The 22,979-nt window shown below is 41.4% G+C and overlaps 1 protein-coding gene across 1 annotated transcript in view; it reads left to right on the top strand.

Moving 5' to 3' along the window:
* The first annotated feature begins 6,243 nt into the window (after positions 1–6,243).
* Positions 6,244–22,979, top strand: part of MEP1A (meprin A subunit alpha) — a 37,685-nt gene continuing 20,949 nt past the window's right edge. The window contains exons 1-9 of the mRNA XM_033937565.1: positions 6,244–6,312; positions 6,407–6,431; positions 6,529–6,582; positions 9,214–9,254; positions 9,333–9,411; positions 11,214–11,331; positions 12,212–12,387; positions 19,972–20,193; positions 21,648–21,797. Of these exons, the coding sequence (XP_033793456.1) occupies positions 6,244–6,312; positions 6,407–6,431; positions 6,529–6,582; positions 9,214–9,254; positions 9,333–9,411; positions 11,214–11,331; positions 12,212–12,387; positions 19,972–20,193; positions 21,648–21,797 (934 nt within the window). The remainder of the gene's footprint in view (positions 6,313–6,406; positions 6,432–6,528; positions 6,583–9,213; positions 9,255–9,332; positions 9,412–11,213; positions 11,332–12,211; positions 12,388–19,971; positions 20,194–21,647; positions 21,798–22,979) is intronic.

Genomic DNA, 22,979 nt, shown 5'->3' with positions numbered 1-22,979 from the left:
ATTAAATAGTTTGATGTCATCTGCAAATTTTATTACTTTGCACTTCATCCCACTTTCTAGATCATTTATAAATACGTTGAACAGCAGCGGTCCAAGCACTGACCCCTGCGGAACTCCACTCGTGACCCTCCTCGAGTACGAATAGTGGCCCTTCATTCCTACCCTCTGCTTCCTACCCGCCAACCAATTTCCGATCCACCTGTGTATGTCTCCATCCACCCAATGGTACTTCAGTTTCCGAAGTAGGCGTTCGTGGGGTACCTTATCAAAGGCTTTTTGGAAGTCTAAATATACGATATCTAAGGGGTCCCCTTTGTCCAACCGTTTGTTAATTTCTTCGAAGAAGTGCAATAAGTTCATCGGGCACGATCTTCCCTTGCAGAAGCCATGTTGGCTTGTTATCATAAGTTTATTCCTTTCTAGATGCTCCTCAATGGGTTAAGAATCCAGGAAACTGGGTTAATTTCCCACTACGGCTCCTTGTGATACTGGGCAAGTCACAAGGCACAGTTGCCCCAGGTACAAAATTTAGATTCTGAGCCCGCTTGAGACTGAGAAAGCATCTAAATATAACAAGTAAACAGCTCACATTAATTCTTACTACAGCTTAGTAAAAGGACTCCTAAATAATTAAAGGGGGATATAGTGGTTCAACCACAAATCAGTTACCTGCCATCCAGGATCATCAAATGGAAGAAAATTACCATGATACCTAAACTGCTAGTAGCAGAGATGCCAAATTATCCAGTTCCAAGCTGGAGATTTTGAGACAGTCCTGGATTTGTAACCACACCATCACAATGCATAATGGGACTTGAAGCACTGATTTCAATGGGCAGGATCAGGCACTATAAATCTCATATTGCTTTGGGGTATAAGTTCATAACTAAGATTGGCCAAAAAAGTGTCTCTAGAGAAGAAATATTTAGGGTGGCAAGGGGTGGGGAAAGGCAAAGAGCTAGGTATGGGAGGGGGCAAGTCACAATAACATTTTTGCATGTCATACCCCTTCCCCCACATTTTTAAATTAGCATTATAACTGATAGTGTCATTCAATGAATTTTTCTGAATGGGAGTGGTCTGGATTCTCTACAAGATTGGAAAGATTTTCTACATAACCCTGAAGGTCCAATGCAATATTAAAAAGAGCATATTCCCAAGCAATGGAGCTCTCTCTCTCTTAGAACTCGCCATACAAAAAATATTCAAATTGTGATTATATCCTTATGAATAGCACACACGCCTTCCACTGCTAGGCACTTTATTTAAAGCAGATAAGGTTTTGTCTGTATGGTGACTCTATAGTCCTGAATATTTTATCTTGGATGACAAGGACTGCCAGGCTAAACTGCCAGGCAAAATGACACAAAACCTTGCAAAAAAAAGACACCCAAAGCCTATACAGGAAAAAATTACCAAACCATAACAGCCCTGACCTACCTATGAAAAGACAGTGCTATAAATATTAGCCTGGGCCCTAAAGCGTCAGTATACCTGCTACTGGAAAACTGGAACAAGCTGGACTGTTACAGTAAGTTTTCTCCTGGACATGTGCACCCCGTATTGGTTCAGTTTGGATTTGTTAATCTGCAAAGGCATGGACTTTTTTTGTGAAGCCTGAGATACAGTGACCCATGATGCAGGCGTTTGTGCTCACTGAAACATAGTACTATGTCAGGTCCTTATTACTGTACATCCTGGATTGAAATAAAGAAGCCTTGATTTTACCCTGCTGGCTCTGGTGGATTACTCATTGTCTGTTCCCATAGTCTTCTTTGCTGCATTGTGTCTGTGGGTTCCTGTCCTGTTGGACCTTTTGGTGGTAACGAGGTAGTAGTACAGAGCTTTCTACACTCTTTATATTAAAAAAGACCTAAGATAGAGGCCTAGGTCTCAGCACCCTGAGGTTCTGTGTTCAATCCCAATACTGCTCCCTGTGACCCTGGGCAAGTCACTTAACCCTCCTTTGTCCAGGTACAATGGTTAGATTGTGAGACTGCCAGGACAGACAGAGAAAATACTTAGAGTACCTGATGGTCTATGTTGAGTTAACCACTGTAACCCGTTGCATAGAAACAGCAGTATATCAAGCAATGAATAAACAATATACATTACATAAGAGAGAGTGTCTAGGTAGAGTTATCAGGTAACCTCCGATAATGGAGAATAGGTTGAGCCAGCCCTGGTTTTGCTGTATTGTATGATAAAGTAGTCTAGGCATTTTGGGGCTGATTCTATAAAGGGTGCTTAAAGTTAGACTCTTCTTAGGCACCTAACTTACCCCTCCACCCCTTTTATGAAGCCGCATTAGTGCTTTTCATCGCTGGCCACGGTGGAAAAGCTCTGATGTTCATAAGAATTCTTTGAGTGTTGGAGCGTTTACCGCCGTGGCCAGCGATAAAAAAACCCTAATGTGGCTTCATAAAAGTGTAGGGGGGAGGGGGGATAATTGGCATAATACCCTTAATAGCCTCAATAATTGGGAAAAAATATTTGGGTGTTAGGCACCTATCCGATTCTATAAAAGATAGGCGACTAACACATGATGCTTAGCGGCGCCTAACGCCTAAGTGAATGCTTCTCTGGGTAGAGCATGATGGGCGCCACTAAGCGTGATTCTCTAAAAACTTAGGCACCTGAAATATAGGCCTTTAAAACCCTGCCTATATTTCAAGCGCCTAAGTTTTACAAAGGCACCACTAGCCGCGAGTCTGTAAACGGCACCTAAGGGTGATTGACATGCGGCCAGCACCAGTTTATAGAATCAGCCCCATTTAGGATAACTGACATAGAAAGCACAAGGGCTGGCACAAAAGTATTAGATGACTTAGATAAACTTGCATCCTTACCCACCTTTTCTTTTATGCCCCTAGGTCTCCCTGAGATTTTTATTATTAAACTCAACAATCATGATTTTCCCAACATCCTCTATCCCAGAACCATCCTGTAAAAATGCTTAGATGGATATCACATTCTTAAATATTACAGTTTATTTTGTATACGTACACACAATAGACCCAATTTTATATATGGCAGCAAAAAAATCTGTGCCAAAAAAATAAAATAAACATTCTGCATGGCATAGATAGCAATGTGGAATCCTTATGAAATTCCATGTGTGAAGAGAAGGAATATAATGGTTGGGTTATACTACCGTCCCCCGGGACAAAATGAGCAGACAGATGAAGAAATGTTTTCAGAGATTAGGAAAGCTGGAGAAATGGGCAACACTATAATAATGTGTGATTTGAATTACCAAAATAATAGGGAAGAGTATGTAAAATCAACAAGTAACAAAGCTCATACTCTATAAACAAATATATCTATAGAACCCCCTACAGTTCCACTCAGTACTGCTAAATAATCACTCACAGATAGAGGAAATACACCACCGCAATCATACACCACACACTTAAGGGGTCCTTTTACAAAGCTGTGCTAGCGGTTTTATTGCACACACCGGATTAGCGCGTGCTAGCTGGAAATCTACCGCCTGCTCAAAAGGAGGCGGTAGCGGCTAGCATGTTCGGCAATTTAGCGCGCGCTATTCCACATGTTAAGGCCCTAGCGCGGCTTTGTAAAAGGAGCCCTAAATTCAAAGCAGAAAGAGGGAAAAGGAGCACAAGAGAAATAGCTAAAAAGAAAAAATTTTTTTTAATTTAAATGGATGGACCATTCGGGTCGTTATCTGCCGTCATCTGCTATGTTACTATGTTACTGTTGAGGTTCTGCGGGAAGTAGACCATACCTTGGAGAAGAGCTTGGTGAGAGGCATATAAAGGATCCACTGACATCGTGTGCCTTTTTGTATATGTTATCGAGAGATTCGAGATAGAGAATGACACGGTGGTGGTTTACCCGCGGCCACCGGGTTTAGCCGCGGGTAACCCGCCAAAACGGGGAACGAAAACTAGCAGTCGCTGCGGCGACGGGGACAAGGCCATTCACCGCCCCGTGGAGCGGTGAATGGTCTTGTCCCCGCAGTGAGGCATGAAGGATCGCGCGGTCCCCGTAGCCCACACCCGCCTGCCCAATCGATCCTAGTGATTAGCCAGCTCTCTCCCTTCTCCTCACCTTAGTTTGTAGGTTTTCTTTTTCGGCGACTTGCACGCTATCAAAGAGCCGCGCACCCGCTGCTGCTCAGTTTCGATCTTCTGCTCTGACGCAACCGGAAACAGGAAGTTGCAGCAGAGCAGAAGATTGAACACTGAGCAGCCGCGCGTGCAGGTCGCCGAAAAAGAAAGCCTGCAAACTAAGGTGAGGAGAAGGGAGAGAGCTGGCTAATCACTAGGATCGATTGGGCAGGCGGGTGGGGGCTGCGAGGACCGTGCGATCGCCCGTGTTCCCGGCTCAAACTGGAAGGAGGGAGAGGGAAAAGGATTCTGGGCCAAGGGGATGAAGACGGAAAGAAAAACCCACAGCAGGAAAGAAAGAGAAGGACAAGCAGGTGAGCCAGATGCTAGAAGCAGGGGGGGAGGAAGAAAGAGGGAAAAAAGCTAGATGGGGTTGAAAAGAAGAGACACACTGGTATGGAAGAGGAAGATAGGGGAAATCTGGACACAGGAAGGTAACAGAAAGAGGGGAAATTATGTGCATGGGGCATAGGGACAGAGACATAAAGGGGACATGCCATGGGGATGGTATATAGACACAGAGGGGGGGGGGCAATGGCAGATACATAGGGGAGATATTAGAAATGGGGAAAATAGGAGCACAGAAGCGAGATGGTTTGTGGGGATGGGACAGGGACCGAGCTCGCAGGCTCCAGTGGCTTGCACAAATTACATTGTAATGTGCCATGAAAATAAGAGGGAGGAAGGTAGATAGATAGGCCACGCGAGAGGAGCTGAAGGGTGGTAGAAAGGAACAGATGGTAAAGGAGGGAGGGAAGGGTGGTGGTGGAAAGGATTAGGACAGACATTGAAAGAGGGTGGAGAGGAACAGACCCTGAAGGGAAATGTGGAAGACAGAATGGGAAGAAGACAGATGCCAGACTATGGGGGAGCGGAGGGAAGAAGATGGGTGCTAGACCAATTGGGGTGTGTGTGTGAAGGGAGAGGCACAGTAACAGCAAATGGAAGATGCAGAGAGAAGACACACAGTGGATGGAAGGAATTGAATGAGAAGATGTGGAAAGCAGAAACCAGACAACAAAGGTAGAAAAAAAATTCTATTTATTTATTTTTTGCTTTAGGATAAAGTAGTATATTAGTTGTGTTGATAAAAATTTATAAACAAAGCCCTGCCAGCTGAACATCTCTTTCTCTAGTTCAGCAGCAGGAACTCTGATTTATAAGAAAGGAATAAGCTAAATATTACAGTACTAAAGCTTATATGGATGCAGCGGGGACGGTGACGGGGCGGTGAATGGGATGGCAGTGGCGGTGACGGGGCAGTGAAAGGGATGGCGGTGACAGTGACGGGGCGGTGAATGGAATGGCGGTGACGGGGCGGTGCAGAGGATGGTGGGATGGGGCGGTGACGGGGACAGATTTTTTCCCCGTGTCATTCTCTAATTCGAGACTATAAACTGCTTGACGGTTAACGGAAAGACAATAGCAATATTGTCCTAACTTTAGAACCACTAACAAAATTCTCGATAGCAATACAGAAAATTTCTTATGTTCTACTGTTCTACATGTCATCTCAAAAATCTTTGTACAGAGGCCCGGATTTTCTCTCGGCGGCCCTGTCTGCTTTGATCTGTTTAGAGTAGTACTCTTTCTTCCTTTGCATCAGTAGTGATTTATAGTCTAGGATTTTCTGGCGCCACTTAGTCTTGTTTTCTGGGGAGGGTCATTTACACCAGTAGTGCTCCGCTTCTCAGCAAGCTCTTTTTAGGGATATACGGTAAGTGCTGTGTTGAACTACTTTTCTGATGATCTTTGGATTCTTTTGCTGCATTTGAGTGGGGCTAGTTTTTTTAGGATTTGTCTAGGTGGAAGTTGAGGTCTCCTACGAAGAAAGCGGAGTCATATTGTACTGTGGTTCTAGAGGTGATGTCTGAGGACTGTGGTTCAGCTTCTAGCAACTTTCCAGGAGTCCTTCAGCTGATTAACAATGGGGCAAAGTTAATGGTCTAATTATGGGTAACTTATACATCGAAACATTGATTGGTAAAGTATGTATCTGATAAATCATTAACAGCTCATAGCAAGATGATAAAATAGTACAAAGTACAAATGATACATATTTAATGGTGAAAACTGCTGTAATATTGTCTGTTTGCTCAAGACAGCAGCAATGGTCTCAGCAAAGCTCTTTCTCCCTCTCTGCCTTTTTTTGCTATTTGCATATTCAACAACATTCTCAGTAAGTATTACTCCAAATAATAGTCCAGCCCTGCAGGAATTTTTATATCTAACATGTTTTTAAAAATCTGGTCATACACTTTGTTTTCTTTTAGATTAAGCAACTCACTGAAGTGGATGGTAAGAAAAAACTTTTCTATTTTTTTCAGAATTTTTTTTGTTCCCAGTATTTTGGAACACCAGGGTAATATTTACTTATTTAATTACCTTTTTAAAGAGTACGATGCAGATGCTGGAGAACTAAGAGAAGATATTCCAGCAATTAATTTGGGTGAGTCAGAATGCAAGAATAAATGTGTATAATACAGTATCTAATATGTCTATAGTATATAAATATAAATCAGCATTTTATGGAAATAATTTTGAGATTATGTGAGAAATCATATTTAATTTTTAGTTTATTTTCTGAAGGGAAGACTTATGAAATCATCATATGTGTGTGTGTGTCTCTTCCATGTGTCCCTCTGCGAATAATCTTTGTTTTAAATACCCTGTCCACACTAAGAGGGGAATTTATCAATGTGTGCTAACTACTGTTATGACAGGTTATTTCACCACAAGTTGTGTTGTTTTAGCATAAGGTCTGATTGTATAAAATGAGCCTCTGTGTTAAAATAGCACAACTTGTAGTAAAATAACCACTCTTAACAGTAACACACATTGATAAATTACCCCCTAAATTTTCAGGATGTCATGAGATCTAAGGGGATCCTAACATGTATTTTTTATGATTCACATATACTGTAAATGACAGCTCAACTCCTCTTTTGCTTACGCTGCTATTACAATTTGGAATATTCTACCTGTTCACATTAGAGCTGATATTCCCCCTCCTTTACAAAGCCGCGCTAGCGTTTTTAGCGCCGGCTGCTGCGGTAACAGCTCCCGTGCTCATAGAATAACTATGAGCATCTGAACTGTTACTGCTGCGGCCAGCGCTAAAAATACTAGTGTGGCTTTGTAAAGGAGGGGGGTTAATTACCTAAGGTTTCATATAAATTTGAAAACTTTTTTATGAGTTGTAGTATTTATGGTCTGATGCTTTTGTATTCTCCCGTAGATTTTACGGCTTGTTTGGAAGTAAATCGCCTTGAATCTTTTTGGTATAGTGTGATTAATAAGTTGTGTATTAGACTAGATTATTCAGCTATTACATACTGTGTGTCGGTGTTTTTAACCCTTTTTAATGTATACCTATTTAAAAGTTATTGTAAACCGCCTCGACGTACTGATAGACAGTATATCAAATTAAAAATATTGTATATTAAAATCAATAAAATATTTGAACAAAAAAAATAAATAAATAAATAAAAATAAACTTGAAATTTAAACAGGATATTATATCACAACAGAATAATGTCACTCCAGAAACTCAACCTTTGTTGTTTCCCAATTCCCTCTTGTGGTGAAAAGTCATTTGGGCAGTTTGTACTTTTGCACACTCTCAAAATTCAACATTTATTTTAATTGATGCATCTGTCCATCCCCCCTACCCCAACTCAAGTGCATCACACACCTCTAGAAAAGAGACAAGAGATTAGGGGCTCCTTTTACTAAGGTGCGCTAGCGTTTTTAGCGCACGTAGGATTTTAGCACGCGCTAAACCCACGCTATGCTTCTAGAACTAACGCCAGCTCAATGCTGGCATTAAGGTCTAGCACGTGCGGCAATTCAGCGCGCGCCATTCTGTGCGTTAAAGCCCTAATGCACCTTTGTAAAAGTTGCCCTAAGTCTCTGATTCAGGCCATGAAGCTCAGTGGCTGAAGCACAGGCCATCCTCAATATTGTTACCCATTTATCTCCTGATAAGACATTGTTATTTATTTGGATTTATATCCTGTCCTCCCAGAAGAGCTCAGAACGGGTTACAAGTTTACATACATACATAAAGCACAACAGGGTATAGTAACGTAGTAACAGAATTAACATGAAACAGTATCAGTAATATGCACATTTAACAGCACTGAATAATTAAATTAAATTTAATATCAGTAGTTATATCCTGTTTCACCGACTAATTCAAGGTGGGTTATATTTAAAGATTATCTTATAGTTGCCAAGGGAGCAAGTGTAGTTGAGATATATAGATGGGGATAAGATAGTATAAAGTCATTATATTGAATAAATGGATGATGGATAAACTGAATAAGTTGAATAAGATATGCAGACACCTACCGTATGTGTCTTTGTAAAATAAGCTAGAAACAGCTTTACATCTGGATGTTAACTGAGTCTGGACAAGAATGAAAGTAGGGATGAATCCATCACATTCAGCCTTGGGTGTTTTAAGAGAACTCCAGAAGGAGCCCACCAGCTAATTGTGGGCTGATTTCTCTTTCAAACTTTTTGCCAAAGTAGCATCAGCAGTAAAAGTGAGTGGCCTCCACATTATGAGGATAATTCTATAACAGGGATCCTATCAAAGGTGCTGGCTATGGCGCCTTATTTTAGGCCTATTCCATAAAGAAAAGTAGACACCATATTTTCTGTATAGAATACTAGCGTAAGTGCATGTAAATGAAAGCACAATAACTTAAACTAGCCCTGTGTAAATGCCCAAGTCTAGGTATGTGATAGAACAGAAATAAATTATTGTATTCTATAAAATGCCAATGCATCTGTGCATCTGTGCTCTTCATCCAATCTATACCCATGTGCACATGTGCTGGTATGTCTGTGCCATCAAATCATGGCATGTGCTTTTCTGGTAACTGGTATTCTATAAAAGGCCATTTATGCAGGCAAGTGGCCATTTATGTGTGTAAATGACTAAAATTTCACCATTTCCGCATCTCCTTACAACCTAAAACTAAGTAAATGCTCATAGAATTACCCCCTCTGTTACAAATGACATTGAAAGTGATAATATGGAGTATTTAAGTCATGCCTTTTTGCTTTACAGCTGCAGGAATCAACTTGTTTCAGGGAGATATTGTCCTGCAAGTAAGTATTTTGATATAACAAAACAATGATAAACAGTAGTGTTCCAATTCTTTATCGATCTTTCATTTTATTTTTTAGCCTGATGCACGCAATGCATTGCGAAATGAAAGCTATAGATGGAAGTTCCCCATTCCTTATATTCTGGCTGATAACCTAGGTACAAAGTGGACTTTTTCTTTACTATTAATTCTGCAAGTGAGTAGGTGAAAATAGAGGCTGCCCTAATTTTGTCATTGGAGGTCCAATCCGATGACAGGATAGCTCAATGGACTGATACTACAATACAAACTGGTTGATATCCAATGCTATTTGGCTGACCAGGAACGGCTCTTGACTGGCCAAAGAGCATAAACAAAGGGCCGCAGTCTACATCGAAGGCTATACACTTAGTCCAGCAATTTTCCACTTTTTTCATTCCAACTTTGTTGGTTGGGCTGAGAATTTTTCAGTAGCCTTACGTAACCAGCTAGCTGTTTTTATTTAGTGGGAGTAGCCTGTTATCTCCCGTTGAATATCCCATTCCCTGGATTGGGATATTTTGCAACATAGCTGGTGACTGCCAATATTCAACAGCTGGCCAGCTAAGGCTAGATAGATCTATCTAAAAATCAGGTCTATCTTTAGCCACTAGGTCTTAGCTGGTCAACTGCTGAATTTTGGATTGGTTGGCTAAGTCCTCGGTGGTGAACCTTGACCTGGATATTCAATGCCACAGACCACGGGAGGTAGCCAGGCTCCTTCTGCAGTCTTAGTATTGGGCGGATAGTCTTTCTACTATACTTCATGTTAGCAGTTCACTCAATGGACACCAATGAGGCTTCCAAATTTTCTTTAGCTTCATAATACTAGAATTTCATTTTTAAGTTGAAATTTGGGAAATTGAGTATATAACCTTTTGTTTTGAAGTTGAAAAGCTACTAGAGAGGCCTATGTGAACTGCATTGTTGATCTTCTGTGAGGTGTGGATAATTCTTTAAATCCTCTATCAATGCAGGTAGTCTTTGCAGCTCATAACATCCTTGATGAAAAAGGAATGAATTAAAAATATTGCTGTGACTACATACTAATGCAACATTGTAGCATAAATATGGCTGGAGCCACAACAGCAACTAGTCCCCCACTAATTAGCTAGGAGTACACAGTGTCCAGAAAAAAATGGGACCCCTTTCATAGTTTCAAAATACTTTGCAATTGTTTAAACATGTAGTATGACCTTTGAAAATACATTAGTATAATTTTTTTCATAGTTAATTCATAATTTGTGTCAAAGTGTCCTCCTTCAACCTTGACACATTCACAAACGCCCAGATTCTGTAAACGGTGCCTAAATTGGCCAGCGCCTAGAAAAATGGTGCCAGCTATATGTCAATCACGCTTAGGTGCTATGTACAGAATCAAACTTAGCGGTGCCTATGTAAACTATGTAGGTGAGGGCTTTAAAGGCCTACATTTCAGGTGCCTAAGTTTTTTGGAGAATCGTGCATAGCAGTGCCTAGGTCACGCTTCATCCATAGAAACGTCCACTTAGGCATTAAGCACCACCTTTTATAGAATCGGGTAGGTACCTATCACCCAATTAATTTTTTTTCCAATTATTGAACCTATTAAGGGCTTTTTGCCAATTAACTTAGGATCTCTTTAGAGAATCTAGCCCAAAGTCTTCAACACTACTGAGCTGTTCGCTCAATGAATTCTAGGGTTTCAACTGTTTTACATGTTTGATGCACTGGAGCTTCATCCTGTTGAAAAATAATGTACTCAGAAATATACCCACAATGAATATGCATGAGATAGATTTGCATACAATAGAGATAGTGCAGGCAAAATTATCTTATTCAGATTCACTGTGGATATCCTGAAAACCTGGCTGGCTAGGTGTGTCTCGAGGACTGAGTTGAGAAACCCTTCTTTAGGTAACTTGATTTGAATTAAAATATATTGCTGAAATATGTTTTTCAGATCTCAATGCTAAGGGAGTCATTCTTAAGGCATTTGAAATGTTCCGTCTTAAGTCATGTGTGGATTTTAAGCCATATGAAGGAGAGCAAACATATATTATTTTTCAAAAATTTGGAGGGTAAGTGATAGAAAAAATATACATGCTAAGAGTTTCTAGATACATTTCTTTATCTTAAATCTAAGGTAGATGCACTGAAGAAATAAAAACACTTAAGTCTGAAACAAAAAAAACCCAAAACTTGTAATGAAATATAATTTCTGTATCTATCTGAATATTATTTTCAAATGTCTCAACAAAATTCTTACTGCTCTCATGTTTCTTTTTCTATGTACTCTAGTCGTAATTATATATGAATCAAGTCAAGTTCCATTGGGAGATGATCCGGTATATAAACCGAAGATTAGATTAGATTAGGCGCTGCTCCATTATCCATCTTTTCACTTGCTGAATTTGGCACCGCCTTTCTGGGATGCCTAATGACGCCTATGCCAACCACATCTATTCTCCACCAATAACCGTGTCTACTGTTTAAGACGGGCATTGTTAGGCATCCTTAGGCATGGAAGGGCACCTCCACTTAGGTGTTGCTAGGCGTCCTAAGAGGTTGGCGCCAAACTCTTAAATTTTTTAATGTTTTGGGTTTTTTTTGATTGGCTGAGAACCGGCATAGTCAATTACCACACTGATTAAGCCAATTAAAAATATGTGTTCAAATATGTTTATTGATTTTCAAATATACAATAAAAACATAAGGTATTCGGTAGGAAATACATTGAGAAAAATACATATGCACAGGTAACAGTGATACTTTAGTACACTTTAAAGCTAAAATATAGAGGAGAGGATTAAAAATAAAAGTTAGGTACAAATCCTGCACTTAGGTGTCACTAGATGGCTGCAATTAAGGCACCTTGCAGCGCCTAATATAGACGCCATTTATAGAATTTTCCAGTAGTGAATTGAGCCCTCAACATGTGTTTTTTGCTTTCTTTTAAAGGTGTTGGTCTGAGGTTGGAGATCTTCAGACAGGACAAAACCTTTCCATTGGTGAAAGGTGTGATTACAAGGCCATTGTGGAACATGAGATTTTGCATGCCTTGGGATTTTACCATGAACAATCACGAACTGACCGGGATGATTATGTTCAAATATGGTGGGATCAAATTGAGTCAGGTTAGTTTTAAAATTTAGCATAGGGTAGTACCATCCAAAAGTGCAATATTTTTCTTAATACTGTTACAAACTGATAGCTCTTCATTCTGCTCAGAGATTAACATCCAGGAACCACCAAAGACTTGGATATTTACTGCCAGTACTTGGATACAGGCCAGCACTGAATATCCAGGTCAAATATTCATTTCAAAAGACTTTAACGATAACTGATGAAACCAATTGATTTAAGGACATTTATACCTTACCATATAGAACTAAGGTGAATGCAATTTTTTCCTCCAGAACTCAGTCAACAGTTCACCTTCTACACCTGTAAATGCCAGGAATAAGCCACACACAAATACCTTCAAGTAATAGATTTGCATCTATTTCTAATAAGATTTGTTGGTATGGTTTACCCAGAACTGAACAATTATATATTTTTATTTAGAACAGGGGTGTCCAACCTGCGGCCTGAGGGCTGCATGCGGCTCCGTGAAGTATTTTGTGTGGCCCCGGTCGAGGGCAATGCAGTGTTTTCCTCTGCTGTCCCCGGGTGTTTACCATCTTGCCGGCTCCCTCCTCTGTCTTGCTGCAGCGTTTGTGCGGCCCCAGAAACATTTTTTTCGGCCAATGCAGCCCAGGGAACCCAAAAGTTGGACACCCCTGATTTAGAATGTATAAAAAAAACATGCTAGGATATTTTATCATAGGAATATACAATATGTACAAAAAATGAGCAAATACCAAAAAAGCAACAATAAAAATAATAACTTATTGATCACAGATTATACATCTTTGTGTCAGGAGAAATCCTCAGTCACTGGTACAGAATTTCAAAATGACACTAGATGACTGGAGGCAGGTACCATTTTGGAATTATGCCCAGTGTCTGTAGGGGGAATATCAGCAGATCTCGGTGGGAGTACTTGTTAATTCAGTATTGGTGGTGGGCTCCAAACCAAAATTTTAAACTTCATTTTCACTGGGTTTTTACTAAATGGCGCTAGAGATTTTTAGTGCGGGCTGGAATTCTAAGAGCATCAGAGCATTTACCTTGCCGGCCCGTGCTAAATACCTCTACCACCGTTTAGTAAAATAAGCCCCTTTTTTTTTTTTTTTTACTGTTTTGCTTGGCATTTGCTTTCCATTTTAATTAAATTAAACAAAAATTGTAAGAAAGATAAAAACATCCAAAACAAACATACAAACTGTACAGTGCACATCTCTAACTCTTACACTAGTATTGATCTGTTATTATGCAATATTTTGTGATGTAAGTAGTAAGATTATATATATCAAACATTAGTTTTTAGCATATTTCATTATTAATGTACACTACCGTATATAGTAATGATATCAAGATAGTAATGATATCATATGCCCAGATTTCTGTTCCTAGCAGTGACAGGCCATGCATACATAATGTGACCATACGTCCCGTTTTTAGATCGCCTGTCTTGTTGCCCCCAATGCACAGCTTCAGGATGCCAAAATGTCCTATTTTCAGAGACAGCGTCCAGAAGCTTTGTGTGGGGACAATTGGACAGGCGATTGTGGAGCCCAGGATTTCTCTGATGCAGCAACAGATCAGGGACGTACAGCCATGACTGCGCGAGCCTTCCTCCCTCCCACCGACATCAATTCTGACGTCGGAGAGTAAGTTCCAGGCCAGTCAATCACTGCCTGACTGGCCCGGAACTTCCTCTCAGACGTCAGAATTGATGTCGGGAGGGAAGGGCTTGTGCAGTCATGGCTGCACGCAGCTGTTGCTGCGTTGGCTTGGAGAAATCGGCATTAGCGGCAGCTTGGTGGGGAGCAGGGAAAGAGAAAGAAAGAAAGGGGCAGGGAGAGAGAAAGAAAGAAAGAGAAAGAAAGGGAGCAGGGAAAGAGAAAGAAAGAAAGGGGGGGTCAGGGAGACAGAAAAAAAAAAAAAAAGAAATGAAAGAAATAAAGGATGCACAGTCAGAAGGAAGTGCAACCAGAGACTCATGAAATCAACAGACGACAAAGGTAGGAAAAATGATTTTATTTTCAATTTAGTGATCAAAATGTGTCAGTTTTGAAAATTTATATCTGCTGTCTATATTTTGTACTATATTTAATGGGGTCTGGGGGGAAAGTCCCGGGGGGGTGGGTCCTGTTCTGTTTTGAGGAAAAAAATAAATGGTCACGTTATACATACATGGCAGTAGTGGCGTGCAGTCAGGCCTTCAGGGCAGGGCCGGATTACCCAATAGGCCGACTAGACACATGCCTAGGGCTCGAAATAGTCAGGAGGGCCCACTGAAGGACAACATGCCAGACGGCAACGGGCCCCCCTCTTTCCTCCCCGCATTGCAACAGGCCCCCACCCGATGACACAACACCGGTCCCCCCAGCAACGGGCCCCCACCAAACGACAACAACACCAGCCCTCCCCCCAGCATTGACTGACGGCAATGCAGCCAATGAAGCTTGAAGAAGATCTCGCGATGACTGCGTTCTGCTGGTCCATCCCCCTCTGACGTTACTTACTTCTTCCGTCAGACGCAGTCATCACGGGATCTTCTTCGAGCTTCATTGGCTGCATTGCCGTCGGTCAATGCTGGGGGGAGGGCCGGTGTTGCTGTCGTTGGGTGGGGGCCCGTTGCTGTGGGGGGGGGGAGGTGTTGTCGTCATCGGGTGAAGGCCCGTTGCCATGCAGGGAGAGAAGAGGGGGGCCCATTGCCGTTGCTGTGTGGAAAGGGTGGTGTAGGGAGAGAAAGGTGACATATGCTGATAGAATTGGTGTGCAGGGAAAGGGTGAAAACAAGGGGGAAGGATACTGGATGGATTTAGGTTGGAGGGAAAGAAAGGGGGCAGATGCTGATGGAAGTGGGGGGAAGAGAGAGAAGAGAATGAAATGCCAGACCATGGGGGTGTGGGTGTGGGAGAGGGAAGGGAAGAAGAGGAGAGGGGAGAGATACCAGTTCATTGGAGGAGAGAATGGAAGAAGATGGATGCCAGACCAACGGGGGTGAAGGGAAAGATTGAAGGGGGAGATATACAGATTCTGAAAGTGGCATAGGACAGGATAGTTGGGAAGAGAAATGGAGAGATGATGGACCCTGGGGTGGTGGGGAAGGAGGGAGAGATGCTGAATGAAAGGGTAGTTGAAAAAAGGACAGATGGTGGATCTGGGGATGGTGGGGTCCATTGGCGAAGCTGCGGATATGGACATGAAAAAAAGGAAAGATGCCAGACCTCCGAGGGAGGGAAGGGAAACTGAAGGGGAGGACAGAGATGGAAGATGGATGCTTAGCACGGAGAAAGAAGAAACGACCCTGGCAAGCGAGTTATCAGAAGACAACCAGAGCCTGGGACCAACAAAAGGTAGAAAAAATAATTTTATTTTCTGTTATGTGATTACAATATTTATTTTGTTTACACCACAGAGCTAGTGTGGGGTTGAAGATATTGTAACCCTATATGTCTGCTAAGACTAAGCCTTAGTCACTTAGGGGTCCTTTTATTAAGGTGCACATTTAGCATGTGCAAAATCAGTTAGCGTACCTTAATAAAAGGACCCCTAAATATCTAAAATTTGACCCGCGACTTAGCCTTTTTTTCAGATTTTGGCCGCTTATGTGATTGAGTTTGACACCCCTGATGTAGAGTAAGGACAGTTAGGCAATGTAAATTTGGTTATTAATATAGACTTATATTTTGGATAGTCTTACTGCTTTACAATATATTTAAACACTTTTATATACATATTGAAAGGGTTCAGAGATAATGTCCTGGGTAAGTAGGTGGGAAGGGAAGAAAGAGAGATTTGGTCAGAGATGTTTGAGGGTTGCATAGAAGAAAAACTGTGCACTGGTATGCTAATCTTTGTTTGTTTTGAATTTAAAAAAAGAAATATAAGTGGAAATAAAAAAGTAAATAAGAAACAGATAAATGGGGGCAGGGCGTGGGCGGTGCAGGCCCAGGGGGACCCAGTGTACTTGTGGGCCTAGGGGCCCTCGAAGAATTAATCCTGCCCTGCTTCAGGGGATTCGCCCCACCTCCTAAGGGCCCTGAGGGCACTGCTCTGAATTTTATTGGTTGAGCAGGCAACATGCAGATGTTGTTCAAGCAATCAAATTCAGATCAGTACTGTCAGGGCCTTCAGGAGGGTTTGGAGAATCCCCAGCCCAAGAGCCCTGCTTTTTTTTGTTTGTTTACTTTTTGATTGATGCAGTTTGACTGGTTGAGCAGGCTCAACAAATCATACTGTATCAAGCAAAATCAGACTGCATCAAGCAAAAAATAAACAATAAAAAAGCAGCGCTATAGAGCTGGGGATTCAATGAATCCCCTGGAAGCCCTCACCGCACACCACTGCATGGTAATGACAAACACTGGGCATAAGGTAAATAACTGAAGCTATGTGCAAAATAATAATGATAGGGTAATGTGTATAAATAAATTCATTTGAAGTTTTGTGTGAGAGAAAAATGCATAAGTGTGCGAGAGATGTGTATATATGTGTATTCATTTGTTCAGAGGATCAATTCCTGATGCTCTATGGCAGAGCTGCCCAAGTCCGGTCCTCGAGAACTACTGGCAGGCCAGGTTTTCATGATATCAACAATGAATATGCATGAGAGAGACATTTGCATACCAAGAAGGCAGTGCAGGCAAGTCTCTCACAAGCATATTCATTGTGGATATTCTGAAAACCTGGCCTGCCCGTAGATCTCGAGGACCAGACTTGGGCAGCCCTGCTCTATGGGCTGTTTAGTATGTATTTATCAGGTGGTGTAGCAGTCAAATGAATGAGTAACCAAGTTTGAAGTGTTGCAGCACTGAAAGCTGATACCCGTATCAGAAATAATGTGCATAATACCATTGGAAACAGAGATACTGAGGGAGATTGCATGAAGACTGTTGAAAGGTCTTTGCCTGCTATGTTCAAAAGAGCCTCTGTTTGGGGTGTTTTTTTTCTTTAGGGTAGTGCTGTGGCAAACATCCAGTAGCTGTGTTTGTATGTGTAAGAAGGGTAATGTAATGGTAAATATTTGTTCACATCAACTCAATCCTTTTCTTGATAAGAAAAATTCTTGTTCACATCAAGTTGATCCTTAGAGGGCACATTGCATGGAACCACAATGTAGGAGTTGTTTACAACTGCATACACTCCAGGATATTATGAGAAAAAAAAAATATCAAAACAATGCAATTTATTAAAGCAGTATTCTGGAAATATATGCAGGTACTTTAACAAAATTTAATAGAAGGGGATGAAACTTATAAATGATATTGCTGAAGGACTATCTAGTAAGATTTGCCTCTTTGTTGATGATACCAAAATCTGCATAAGGTAGACACCTCTGATGGTGTGGATAACATGAGGAAGGACCTAGCAAAGCATGAAGAATGGTCTGGAACAGGGCCGGATTTTCCTATAGGCTAACTAGGCTTCAGCCTAGGGCCTCAAGATCCATGTCACATTTTTTATAAAGGTTAGTACCAATAACAACATGTTTCATTTAACATATTGATATATATCACAGTAATGATGTATTTTATTATCTCTCATGTAATTTACAAACTTAAAAATGGGAGGTGAAAGGGCCTCATAAGTAGAATAGCCTAGGGCCTCTTTTCATCTAAATCCGGCCCTGGTCTGGAATTTGACTACTAACATTTAATGCTAAGAAATGCATGGGTCATGCTTTTGGGCTGCAAAAACCTGAGGGAGCGGTACAGTTTAGGGGGTGAAGAACTTTTGTGCACAAAACAGGAGTGTGACTTGGGTGTGACTGAAGTATATTTAATGATCTTAAGGTTGCCAAACAGGTAGAAAAGGTGACTGCAAAAGCTAGAAGAATGCTTGAGTACATTGGGAAAGCAATCGCCAGTAGGAAAAAGGAGGTAATGATGCTCCTTTATAAGACTCTGGTGAGACCTCATTTAGAATATTTGTGTATATTTCTGGAGACTGCAACTTCAAAAAGATATAAACAGGATGGAGTAGGTCCAGAGATAGCTATTAAAATGGTCAGTGGTCTTCATCATAAAACATATGGGGACAGACTTCAAGAAATGTTATAGTGCTCCTGTATCGCTCCATGGTGTGACCTGATCTGAAGTATTGTGTTCAATTTTGGTCTCCTTATCTCAAAAAAGATATAGCGGCACTAGAAAGGGTTTAAAGAAGAGCGACCAAGATGATAAAGGGGATGGAACTCCTCTCATATCAGGAAAGACTAAAAAGGTTAGGGCTCTTCAGCTTGGAAAAGAAATGGCTGAGGGGAGATATGATTGAAGTCTACAAAATCCTGAGTGGAGTAGAATGGGTACAAGTGGATCGATTTTTCACTCTGTCAAAAATTACAAGGACTAGGGGGACAATCGATGAAGTTACAGGGAAGTGCTCTTAAAATTAATAGAAGGAAATATTTTTTCACTCAGAGAATAGTGAAGCTCTGGAATGTGGTAAGAGCAGATAGCGTAGCTGGTTTTAAGAAAGTTCCTGGAGGAAAAGTCCATAGTCCATCGTCTGTTATTGAGAAAGACATGGAGGAAGCCACTGCTTGCCCTGTATCAGTAGCATGGAATATTGCTACTCCTTGAGTTTTGGCCAGTTACTAGTGACCTGGATTGGCCACTGTGAAAACAGGCTACTGGGCTTGATGGACCGTTGGTCTGACCAGTAAGGCTATTCTTATGTTCTAAGGTAAATATGATAGAGACGTTTAAATATTTATGTGGCATAAATGCAAATGAGATCAGCCTCTTTCAATTGAAAGAAAACTCTGAAATGAGGTTGCATAGGATGAAACTGAAATGGGATAGATTCAGAAGTAACCTCAGAAAATATTTTTTCATGGAAAGGGTGGTGAATGGCCTCCCAGTGGAGGTGGTGGAGAAGAAAAATGTATCTGAATTCAAGAAAGTTTGTGAGAAGTACATTGGATCACTATCATGTGTTTTGAGGAAGGTCCTACACACAGGGGACCAGGTAATATGAAACAATTTCCATAATTTGGGGGGTAGCATGTTTTACACCCAAGCATTCAAGTGTTAGTAACCAATAAAGTTCATTTTTCCATTGAGAGAGTATAGGTGCAATTGCAGATCACCAATTACATAAGGTACATTTTTTAGTCAAAAGACAAGCTTTCTGTATTGAATGTCCATGTTCCAGTTAAACTCTACACTATTTTTTGATAGAAGGACATATTCATTCTTGTAGGTCTGTTAAGCAATAAAGTTTCATGCATCATATACCATGCATCCTCAGTCAAAAACGTTTGATCCAAAGACACGGGTAACTATGCAATCCTTCGCAGAAAGAGAAGATTCTTATCGGAGGTCCGTAAAGGACTTAGGAACTCTTTTTTTCTTAATTGTGGCTTTATTAGCACCTGTTTTGCTTGACTGAAGAATGGGGCAGTGGCAAATAGCAAAACATTTACTTATACCGTATAACCCACTGAAATGCTACAGCCTCATATAGACATGCACTGTACTTTACTTGGGTTTCCATCCTTCATACTACATGTATTTCCCATTATCTTTTCAATGGAAGATTATTAGATTAGCAAATCATTTTGATAATTTAAAGATGAATTCTTTGGGTTTTTTTTGTAACAGGGATGGAGCATAATTTTGTTGCCTATGACGATAACTTTATCACTGACTTGAATACTCCTTATGACTACGAATCTGTCATGCATTATGGACCTTTCTCCTTTAACAAAGACCCTGACATCCCCACTATCACTGCCAAAATACCAGCGTTTAATGATATCATCGGACAGCGCTTGGAATTTAGTGCACAGGACATAGAACGCCTAAACAACATGTACCGCTGCAGTAAGTAGCTGCTGAGCCCTGTGGCTGAAAAGCAATGTTCAAGAACAGGGCAGGATTAATTCATCAAGGGCTCCTAGGCACACAAGTACACTGGGCCCCCTGCCCTGCCCCACCCCACCATGCGCCCAGGCGGAAACAGGAAGCTGTGTCAGAGGGAAGCTTTGGGCAAGCAGCACCACTTGCACAATTACAGTTCCCGTTGCCTTTCTTACCCGCGTTGCTTGCTTGTCTTACTTTCCATTGATGGGGGGAGGGGGGCGTGTTGCCGATCAGGGTGGGTCCCGCGTTGCCGATCGATGCTGGAGGGGTCCATCACCGTTTGGAAAAAACAATGTTGATGCCCTCCTTCATCGGGCCCCGCTGACCATTTCGGGCCGTAGGCACGTGCCTACTTGGCCTATGGGTTAATCCTGCCCTGTTCAAGAATTATTTTCATTTTATCAAATTAGGCTCTATTGCATCCAAAATGCTGAATAAAGGCATTAAGGAGCCTTGAGATTGGTAGCATGGAATGTTGCTACTATTTGGGTTTTTGCCAGGTACTAGTGACCTGGATTTGGCACCATGAAGATGGGCTACTGGATTAGGGTCTGACCTAGTAAGGCTATTCTTATGTTTTTTCTGTATGTTCTTATCGCTAACCTATGTCAATAGCAAATTTTAGGGCTCCTTTTACAAAGGCACGCTAGCGGTTTTTAGCGCGTGCTTAGCATGCACTAAAATGCCACGCGCGCTAGCTGCTGCCGCCTCCTTTTAAGCAGGCGGTAATTTTTCAGCTAGCGTGCGCTATAGCCCACGCAACTCTTGTGCGTGTGTTAAAAACGCTAGCGCGTCTTTGTAAAAGGAGCTCTTAATGTGGCGTTTTCTGGTGATTTAGAAGGCCATATGCAAATATTTCAAAAGGTAATTCTCATAAAACTCTCTTGCCAAACAACAGATAAGTAAACTATGCAACACCCAATGCAAAAGATTGTAGAATCACTCTTCCCTGCTTTCCATACATGTTTAAACATGTAAGGCTCTGAGGAGCTTGGGGGGGGAGGGGGGGCTTTTGACCTGAGTTTAGCGGAGGTGGGAGGATACAGAGGTGAGGTCTTCAGTCCTCTGGTGGAGGAGTTGGGGAGTTGAGCCTCCATTAAGCTTGACATTATCCTCTAGATGCCGGTGCTACAACTTTATAGCTGTCGAGGTAACACAATTTAATGCACAATACAGATTAATGTACTGTACAAACGAGTGATATTTTAATGTGAGTTAATGCATGTGACCACTTGTTTTAATATCACAGCAATTTCATGCCTAGATCTCTTTGTCTGAAAGGAGTAGCTGTTAAAGCAATTATATATTACAATGTTTTTTTCCTAATGTGAAAAGTTTTTTCAAACAGTAACGGCTATTTCTAGGGCAGATATGATGAAGCCATGGTTAACCATGTGTGCCTAAATTGGTTTCAGCTTCCTCTCACACACTTTTGGACCAGTGTTCTTTTGAATATATAAATATATGTGGTATGGTTCAAGGAACCACAGACAATTCAGACTGGAGTCAGGAAAGAGGTATCCCCGGATCCTCTGAAGATCACACCCTAAATGGACAATGCAGAGGCAAGTAAAAAAGTGCACGGTCACTAGGCTCCTCGATTATTTACTGCTTGTTGTGCTAAAAATACTAACCTTTAGCATTTGGAGAACTGGGACTGCAATAATCTATGGACCAAAGACCCTTGTTATGACTTAACTACAGGTCATAAAAGCATAGTTCACAGAAAGGAAAATGTATAAGATAATTTACCTGCACAAGTGAGTGGAAAAATATGCCAACTTCTAATCTAAGGGAAGATAACAATAATATAAAAATAGAATCTGATCTGGTGAGGCCTCTTCCTACGAGGGTTTACAGCAGGGGTGGGGAACTCCGGCCCTCGAGGGCCGTAATCCAGTCGGGTTTTCCCCAATGAATATGCATGGGATCTATTTGCATGCACTGCTTTCAATGCATATTCATTGGGGAAATCCTGAAAACCCGACTGGATTACGACCCTCGAGGACCGGAGTTCCCCACCCCTGGTTTACAGTATGTCTCTGAATGATTCAGCTTGTCTCAGCATGTACTGCAGACTATGCCTACGATTACTTTGCTCTATGAGAGACTGTGGAGTCTGAATGGCACAAAAAATGTCCTACAAGCTGTTATTTACAAGAATTACAGAAACATGAAAGCTAAAGGAGGATCAATTAGGAATGGAGGAGTAGCCTAATGGTTAGTACAGTGGACTGGCAAATTGGGTTCAATTCCTATTACAGCTCCTTGTGACCTTGTGGAAGTCATCTCAGGTACAAAAAGATTGTGAGCCTACTAGGGGCAGGGCAGTGTATGTATAATATTTGCAGCACTGTGTATGTCTAGCACTGCTATAGAAATGATTAGTAGTAGTTCTATGTTGATGTGCTCATTTCCAGAAGTGAGAAAAGACTCTATCTGAACTGCAGACATGAAAATCAAATCTAATCCTGTACTTATAGACTGTGCTTTTTCCCCAGAACATTTTACAATAAGATACTGAACCAGTGGAATAATAAGGGAGGGGGGGTGGTGGGTGCTGTCTTCACAGGGAGGGGGTACTGCCGCCTTTCTTCTTCTCTACCCCCCCCCTGTGCACCTCTTTAAAAGTTTTCCGGTGCAAGCAACATCTTCCACATGCTGCTCCCGCCAGCCTCAGCTCCCTTCTGACATCACTTCCTGATCACGGGAACAGGATGTGACATCAGAAGAGTTCTGAGGAGTGT

The sequence above is a fragment of the Geotrypetes seraphini genome, chromosome 3 (assembly GCF_902459505.1).
Source record: "Geotrypetes seraphini chromosome 3, aGeoSer1.1, whole genome shotgun sequence".
Taxonomy (NCBI): Eukaryota; Metazoa; Chordata; class Amphibia; order Gymnophiona; family Dermophiidae; genus Geotrypetes; species Geotrypetes seraphini.
The sequence above is the reverse complement of the archived record's forward strand: the minus strand, read 5'-3'. Positions and strand labels throughout refer to the sequence as shown.